The 8,794-nt window shown below is 42.8% G+C and overlaps 1 protein-coding gene across 1 annotated transcript; it reads right to left on the minus strand.

Moving 5' to 3' along the window:
- Positions 1–4,067: 4,067 nt before the first annotated feature.
- On the minus strand, positions 4,068–8,764 carry HMGN2 (high mobility group nucleosomal binding domain 2). Its single transcript, XM_035118608.2, has 6 exons — positions 8,446–8,764; positions 6,143–6,187; positions 5,770–5,799; positions 5,530–5,580; positions 5,277–5,372; positions 4,068–4,957 (listed from the first exon to the last, which is right to left on the minus strand). Exons 1-6 carry the CDS (start codon positions 8,458–8,460, stop codon positions 4,922–4,924), a joined length of 273 nt encoding a protein of 90 aa, XP_034974499.1. The 5' UTR covers positions 8,461–8,764; the 3' UTR covers positions 4,068–4,921.
- Positions 8,765–8,794: the final 30 nt, after the last annotated feature.

Here is an 8,794-nt window from a genome sequence, read left to right on the forward strand (position 1 = left end):
AGCTACTGCACTAACTTCAGAAGAGGCATTACGTGCTTATGGTCATATTCCACAAGAGACTGTTGCAATTTGTATCTATAGCTACTAGACCAGATTGAAAACTGGTATTACACCAATACTTTCTAGAAGTTGGGCCATCAGGCTAAGATTTTCCTGCTCAGGAACAGCTGTAACGTAGGTGTGGCAGATGTATTTTTATGCATGCATGTTTGTGTTGACAAGTTTACCATTTCTGTTTTAGATTGAATATATTTGCTAAGGCTAGTTAACCTGGGAAAACTGGGAATAAGTTGAATGTACATAGTTAAGTGTGAGACAGTTATAGGCAGTCTTGGCAACTGTTACTAAGGGATTTGGGATGTTGGGAAAGTGAAAGTTGAAGCAGTTAAGGAGGGGGGGGAGAAACAGAGGGAGAATGAGATAGAAGTGCGATTATGAATTTTTTGGAGTACATCTGGTTAAAGGGAGACTGTAATCAGGTGCTGCATGTGGATATGGAAGAAAACAGGGATAGAATGTGTGGGAGGGGGATCCAGAAGTCTACACCAAGGAGTGTCATGAAAACATCGCTCCACAGAAACAGCCAGGCAACACCATGGTATAATACAGGAATCAACTGGGGAAAAGGACTGCAGTGCTGAGTCATAGTACAAGGACATAGCCTTGAAAGGGTATTATGTACTAGAGAAATGATTCTGTCTATAATTTATAACAAAAGTTGTTTTAACACGTGTAGGCTTGCAAACTCTCTTCCCAGAGTGTGAACTTAGAATGTAGTCTTCCAGTTGTCATACTGACCTACCAGCCAAAGGCCATAAAGGACTACATTCATTCAGAGTGCAACCCCATCTAGAACAAGCAATTGCCCTGATTTCTGGATCTGGAAACTATCCACTCACAGGACCTCAATCTTTTTGGGATTCACTGGCACACCACTAAATTCAGGCATGAGTCCGGAACCTGCATAGCTTCACCTGGCTTGTATAGAGAGCATACTGATGCCACTCCAATCCCCCAGTGACACCACCTAATGTTTCAACACCACTGGGGACAGAACCCTGTAAACTCCCAGTTCAAAATGCAAAGGCCTGATAATGGTTGCAACACTGTGCTTCCAAGACCTATCTCAGAGCTGCTCAGGATACCATGGTGAATAGTATTAAAAGCTGCAGAGATCCACAATTAACAAGGTTGCCTTCCCCATCCATCAGCATGACCAAAGCTGGTACAGGCGCCCAAACAGGCCTGAATCTAGACTGGAAAGGGTCTAAACTTTTCCTACAAGAACAGATAAGAGCTTAGCCAGCACCACCTTCTCAAGCACCTTCCCTACAATGGGATATTGGCAACATGACAGTTGTTTCAAATAACCCACATTAGACCTGGAGATTTGTATCATTTCCTGAAGGAAATTTAGTACCGCCTTAGTAGTGATTGGCAAGTTTTGGTTTCCTTGTGAGCTGAATTTATGCATCTGAGAAGAGGCTCATAGCAGGAGCATTATAGTATGCAAAGAATAGTTGGGAGTGGTGTGGTGTGCTTATGAGGAAAGAGCAATCTAATGAAAGGAGCAGCAAGCATCTGCAAAACTCTTTAATTTTCCTATTTTATTTTTTGCTGTCACAAAATCCAATTATGCAAATTTACACATATATGCTTTTGGAAGGTCATGCTAAGTTACTAATTTCGAAAACATTATGAGGACTTATAGAAAGTGCTGTAAAAGAGCTGATGCACTGGAAGGTTTCGTCTCACCCAACTTTAGTCTCAGAACTCTGTTCAACCTGCTGGATTCAATTTGATTCCATATTTCAAAAAAGAAAGTCCCACTGTATTCAGGGGTCAGCAACCTTTTTCAGCCGTGGGCCAGTCCACTGTCCCTCAGACCATGTGGTGGGCCGGACTCTTTTTTTTGGGGGGGGGGGAGAACAAATTCCTATGTCCCACAAATAACCCAAAGATGCATTTTAAATAAAAGCACACATTCTACTCATGTAAAAACACCAGGCAGGCCCCACAAATAACCCAGAGATGCATTTTAATGTAAAAACACACGGATTCCTGGACCATCTGTGGGCCGGATTGAGAAGGCTATTGGGCCACATCCGGCCCACGGGCCTTAGGTTGCCTACCCGTTCTAGAGCCTTTGAATCTTCCACTTTTTTATGGTGTTACTTTGTTTTTGAAAAAAAAAATGAAGTGTGCATGCACACGAAAGCTTATACCCAGAACTAACTTAGTTGGTCTCTAAGGTGCTACTGGACAATTTTTAAATTTATTTCGACTGCGTCAGACCAACACGGCTACCTACCTGAAGTTTGCTTTTGGTTATTCTAAGATTAACTTAACATGATCAGATCTAAACCACATTGTGTAATACCACTCTTGGCCTTCAATTCAACCTTGTGTTAAGCATTCAAGTGGAGTTGTCCACCCTATACTTCTCCATGAATTCCTACTCCATTCCATACTGCCGTAGCCACCAAGAGTCACATGTAATCAATCACTATTATTTATGAACAATAAAGGCAAGATGACTACTGGTAAATCCTGTAATTTACCTAAGCAGATAAAGTCTAAAGAATGAGTGGAGCCTCAGGTTCAGAGCTGAATGGGGCCCTCCAAGAGAGAACTCTAAGGCACACCCTTCACCAACTGTTTTTGAGTAGTTTTGCCTGGCTGGAATGTATTGAACTGTAACAATGCTTCTTTGCTTACTTGGATGCAGAGCTATGCATGTATGCTGAAACCTCTAACGTAGCCTCCTGTCTAAAGGTAGGGTTGCCATATTTAAAACAGTGAAAATCTGGACAGAAAGGTTGTTGAGCTTTCTTGGCAAAATCACAAAAATTTGCTGTTTCTGAGCTCCAGTGGGACCTCGGGTTAAGAACTTAATTTGTTCTGGAGGTCTGTTCTTAACCTGAAACTGTTTTTAACCTGAGGTACCACTTTAGCTAATGGGGCCTCCAGCTGCCACCACGCGATTTCTGTTCTCATCCTGAAGCAAAGTTCTTAACCCGAGGTACTATTTCTGGGTTAGCGGAGTCTGTAACCTGAAGCATCTGTAACCCAAGGTACCACTGTGCTTTTCTGGAAAATTGACAAAAACGGCACTGCCGTCATGGGCTGCCATACGTCCGGATTTTTCCAGACGTTTTTGTCGATTTCCGCCTGGACACTGCTGCCAACTGCACTATTCCGGATATGTCTGAGAGATTCCGAACGTATGGCAACCCTAATCTGAAGGTAGAGTCAAATCTGTTTTATCCCTCTTTTGCCTGTCTACCACTGGCATTTGGTCCCTGGAAGTTTGTTCACAAGGAAATAAGGCCATTGGGCTGAAAAAGGTTCCCCACCTGTGTCTAGAACAGGCATCCCCAAACTTCGGCCCTCCAGATGTTTTGGACTACAATTCCCATCATCCCTGACCACTGGTCCTGTTAGCTAGGGATCATGGGAATTGTAGGCCAAAACATCTGGAGGGCCGCAGTTTGGGGATGCCTGGTCTAGAACCTTAAACATTAAGATAAAAGGCACACAGTACGACTCAGTATTGCGAAAGAAGCACACAAAAGTTACTAGCCTTGAAAAATGTTTACTAAGCCTACTGGGGGCTCAGAGAAGAGGCAAAACACCCCCTTTTACAGCAGCTGTGAGCTTCCATCTGTCTACTCACATGCAATTCCTTATCACCTATGGGTATTAAGGGGTAATTCTTAAATACAAGGCTGGTAGAACTCTTCTGAGATTATACCACTATAGAAAACAGATGGGGAAAAGCATGAGAAAATATTCAAAATAGCACCAGGGGTGAGGGGAGAATAATTTTCCAAAATGCTACTTTTGCATTTTGTCATGCAATTCCTTCACCTACATTTATAACTGGAAAATTCCCAAGAGAATTGAACCATGTGATTTTTCTGATCATGTAGATCAATGCTTAGTGTGTTTCTATGACAGCAATGTCATTTTGAAACGTATATACTTACATTTAAGCTCACCAATGTAACCCTGAAAGAAAAGCACTAGAAATCAGAGAACAGAGTAAAAAGGAAAAAAAAGAACAGTCCAAGCCAAACAATATCCAGCTTTATTAAAGGTACTTTTCATAAAACAATCAATCAATGGTATTCAGGCAGGACATGGTCTACAATCTGCAATGTTTTACAACAAGTTCCAACTCCCCTTTCTTCTTGGACTACCAAAATGTAAAGTTACTATATAAAACCCAATGAAATCTTCAATTCTTACTTGGAACAGGGAAAGTTTAGAGTGAGGGTGGACACTTTCACATTTAGTATGTTGTTTAACAACTTTTCACAAGCCTACCCTGACTTTTAGAGGAAAACAAAACCGTAGAATTCTTAATTTGAAGATTCACAATATAAGAAATGTGGCCCACCCCATAGTATTTGACACCAGAAGTCTGGATTGCCTGACACTGTGAGTACGAATCTGATTTATGAGAGCAAGTATCAAAAGACCCTATGCCACACTCAAAGGAGTGGTAAATGCAATGCAAAAGACAATGTGAAAGAACAGACAGAGGAAGTCTAAGTACTGTTTTAAATGTACTTTCTCCTCAGACACAAGCATTTTGGGAACTTCAGTGTTCACTCAAGTATTTCAGAAACCAAAGATGAACAATATCAGGGAATCCCCCTTTCTTGTGTCCATGTAGACCACCTCTTGTAAAATTGTTGGGGGGCTTTTAAAAGCCCAGGTTCTAAGTAACAGAGTCAATGGCATTTGTCCCCTCTCCTTCCCCCAAAACACAACAACGAAGCGTTCTGTGTGCTAACAACATAGCTTTTAAAAAAAAAGTAAAACAAAATTCTGCATTGTTATAAAACTTGATAAAAAATAGTATTTCAAACTGTACAGTCACCAGAAGTACACAGTTATCAAAAATTCACACAATTCACTTGGCATCCCCAGCACCTTCAGCTTTCTGTGCCTGAAAGACAAAGGCAGTCCCGTCAGAGAGTTCTTTATGCTAATGCGAGCTTACTACCCATATAGGCCAATGTCTGCATGAATCTTATGTAAATTGTATGAAACAGACACACACCCATTTTCACAATACAAGCTATTATGAGAAAGTATTGATGTTAGACTTGAACAGAAGAACAAAGACAAATATTTCTTACATAATTTTAAAAAATGCAATCTCATATACAATTGGGAGCATACTATTCCATTCATACACAATCATTCCACAACAAATTAACAAAGGAGTTTAGCAAAGTAAATAAACTACTATATTGCTATTATACCTGGTCTGTTTTGGCATCTCCATTTTCTGCAGGATTGTTTCCATCCTTGCCTGCATCAGCTTTCCCCTTCTTCCCCTTAGGTACCTTCTCAGCCTTCTGCCAATCAATGGAAATAATTAATAGTTCACAAACCACAAACATCTGCTGATATAAAGGACTTCACACAATTTAAAGCAATTGTTTGAACATAAGTATCTCAGACCAGGGAACAAAAATGTATTCGAGCTCAAATTGCATACAATTTGAATTTTACCTTTGGAGCTGTTTTTTTAGGTTTAGGTTCAGGCTTTGGAGGAGCAGGTTTCTAGAAAAGACAGAACAATTCAAAAGTAGTTTTGAAACAATAAGGTATTTGTTCACTTTAGTATATGATGTCATCCTTAACAGCCAACTTAATCCCTTTCAGGGTGTCAATGAGTTGACTATCAGTAGTTCTTTAGAAGTTACTACTGCTAACAACCCTAAAGGACATTCCATCACACAGCATACTTACAGCAGATAACCTTGCTGATCTCCGCTGTGGCTGTTTTAAAAAAGAAAAGTTAACCATTAGAATAATGAGTTGTTTCTTTTAGAATAGACCTACAATCCAGCATTCAAATACACACATTACATTCTACCTATACAATTTTCAAGATCAGAAAGCTAACATACTTCTAGTAGCGTATCTCCATCTGACAGGTAAGGTTAAAATGAGAATGTGGTAAGAAAGCTACATACATATAAATATTTGCAAATTACAGTACAAGCTTAACCATCTCTACTCAGAAGTAAGCTCAACTGAATTCAATGGTGTCTAGTGGCAAGTGAATACATTTGGGATTTCAGGTTTAGTCTATAACATAAAAATATAGTAATGCTCTTACCTCATCCTTTGCTTTGGCCTTGTCACCCTTGGTATCTCCTTCAGCCTATAAGGAATTTAAAAAGTGAAACAGCTGAAGAAACCCTACGCCAACAATCTAATTTCTTCGAAGGTTTTAAAAACTTGGATAAGCTGTTACTTAAATATATAAAGAAAATTATTTGACAATCTCATCTTTGTCAGATTCCTTTTCCCTCAAATTTTAAATTAGCACACGTTCTCACAACTACTTAATATTATTTTTTCTCCCTGTATACTGTACAGAAAGCTGCCATATATAGAATAAAACCATTACTCAATCTAGCTCAGTATTGTCAACATTGACTGGCAGCACTTCCCAGGGTTTCAGACAAGTCTTTCCCAGCCTTATCTGAAGAAGCATGGATTGAACCTGGAACCTTATGTGTGCAAGGCAGATGCTTTACTACTAAGCTATGGCTTTTATATTTTAAATCAAGACGTTGGCATTTTAAATCCTAGGCTCGGAAAACCAATAAATTGCTTGTGAAAAATCAAGTAATTTTTCTTGTTGCATAAAGAAAATATTATGTGGCATAGAAGATGCTCCCCTGGAGCCATATAGCATCAACTATTGCAATATTCCAATTTATGTTCCTACAGAACCAAGTTTTACTCAATGCAAGTTCCCATAGTTTTTGACAATTAAAATTTCAATAAATTTGATATAATTATTACTAGTATCTTCTCATTTTTTAAAAAATGGCTACATTGTATGCACTTCTGCATCCTTAGTGACCATATGTTCTCCCAATGAGAGATGTGTTTGTGGGAGGGTTGTGTGGATAACAGCATTGCCAGATGCCCCTAATTTTGATGCATTATTCTTTATTCCCTAACACTGCAGCTCTAGGCAACATAATGGCTCCTTTTATTTCAGAACACTATGACCTCTATTGAGTCTGTGTAACAGACCCAAGATCTCACTTATTCCTGGAATTTTGATCTTGCAATTTGAACCTTGCTTGCCTGCCTACCCCTAGTGCCTCTTCAGACCTATGAAACCACTCAACTGTGCGACATTTAAGGCTGTACCGACTCTCTGTTGCTTTAAGCCTTAAGGGATCATCCCTAGATTCAGAGCTCAAGGAACTCCCCTGGGCCCAACATACCCCCTCCTCCCAAGACACAATTGGGGAAACCAATCCCGAATGCCTCTTGAAGTGAAACGTGGATTTGGCAACGTAAAGGGCTCCAGAGAAGCAAGCCACAACGTGTACGTGTGTGGGCAACTCTAACCCTCCTTCGCCTCCCAACACTTAAGATGGTCACTTTCACCCTTAGAGAGAAGGAAGGGGGAGGGAAAGATTCGCTAAGGAGCGCATGTAGGGCGGGAGGCGGGGCCTCTTCAACATCTTCACTGACAGGGGAAACCTCCATCCCCCGCGCAAACAACTGACAAGTCTCTCGCCAGGACTCAATAGGGCTGATCTTTCCCCTCCCCCAGGGCTTTCAAAACTACCGCTTTTTTTGCCTTCCCGCCTTTTCGGAAGCGCGGGGGATGGCGGGGGAGAAAAGCCTGCGCACCCCCACTATTATTTATTTGTGAAGGGGGGGGGAGGCGGATGACAGAACGCGAGTGGGAGTGCGCGCACGCGCCCATTTTTCCAACGTACCCCGCTTTATGTTTGCACGCGCGCGCACGCGCGCGCCCAAACACCTACAACCAGCCACGCACGTGCCTCTCTCCAGCCAACCACCCTCCCGCCAAAAAAAACAGCCAGCTAGCTCCGGTTAAGCTTAGTCTCTTATCTTCTGTATCTTACTCCTCTGCCCACCCGCTGGCGGGTGCGTGCCCCTTCCCTATTGGCGGGGACATAAGTGAGCGCGCGGGCGAGAAACTGCCAATGATTAATATTCTCGCGCCCATTCGAGTGCGCGCGCCCCCGCGCGCTCCATCTCTCTCGCTCTCTCCTCTTCCTTATAGCTCCCCCCTCCCTACCCCCGGCGATCAAGAATGCGCGGCGGTTAACGGTCGTTCTCGCTCCGCTCCGCCCACTCCTCCTCACTTTTAAGTCCTCAGAAGCACCGTCGAGCCGCCTCGCGCGCGCGCGCTTCCCCCTACCTCACAACCGTTAACTGCTCGTGGTGGAGGAAGGAAAGGAGAACCAGAGAGGGTGGGGGGAGAGGGAGAAAGAGGAGGAGAAAGGAAAGAAAATGGCGGCTGATCTAAATCTCATCCCCGCATAAGCACCGCTCCTTCTGCAAACTACCATGTCTCTTCCCCACTTCCTCCTTCCCCGTCTCCCGTCCGAGCCATTCGGTTCCCTCGCCGCAGCCACGTACCTTTCTCTTGGGCATGTCGGCGGCGCGTGACAGAGGGGGAGAGAAAGAGAAAAAGGAGGCTGGGTTGGAAATATTAAAGCGCGGTCTCTGTAGGAGGGAAGGGAGAAACTCAACCGCCTGTAAAAACAAAAAAAAGGAGGGGGTGCAGAGAGGCCGCGCAGTAAGGAAGAGCAGAAGAGGAAAAGAGAGAAAGGGGGGCTCCGTTTGTTGGGTTCGCTCGTGTCGCTCACGACCCCACTAATTTGAATCGGGTGTTTATAAAGTTTTATATAGAGCCGGACGCGGCCCAACCGGTTCCAGCCGGATCCCCACCGCCCCGGTCGCCTATTGGACAGAGCGCATCACGTGG

Source organism: Zootoca vivipara, chromosome 6 (genome assembly GCF_963506605.1).
Source record: "Zootoca vivipara chromosome 6, rZooViv1.1, whole genome shotgun sequence".
Classification (NCBI taxonomy): Eukaryota; Metazoa; Chordata; class Lepidosauria; order Squamata; family Lacertidae; genus Zootoca; species Zootoca vivipara.

Bases quoted from the DNA above. Each gene is read 5' to 3' on its own strand.
- HMGN2 (XM_035118608.2), bottom strand. The intron at 5,800-6,142 runs GTAAGAGCATTA...TTTTTAAAACAG, and splicing joins AGGCCAAAGCAAAGGATGAG to CCACAGCGGAGATCAGCAAG. The intron at 4,958-5,276 runs GTATAATAGCAA...TTTGTCTTTCAG, and splicing joins GAGATGCCAAAACAGACCAG to GCACAGAAAGCTGAAGGTGC.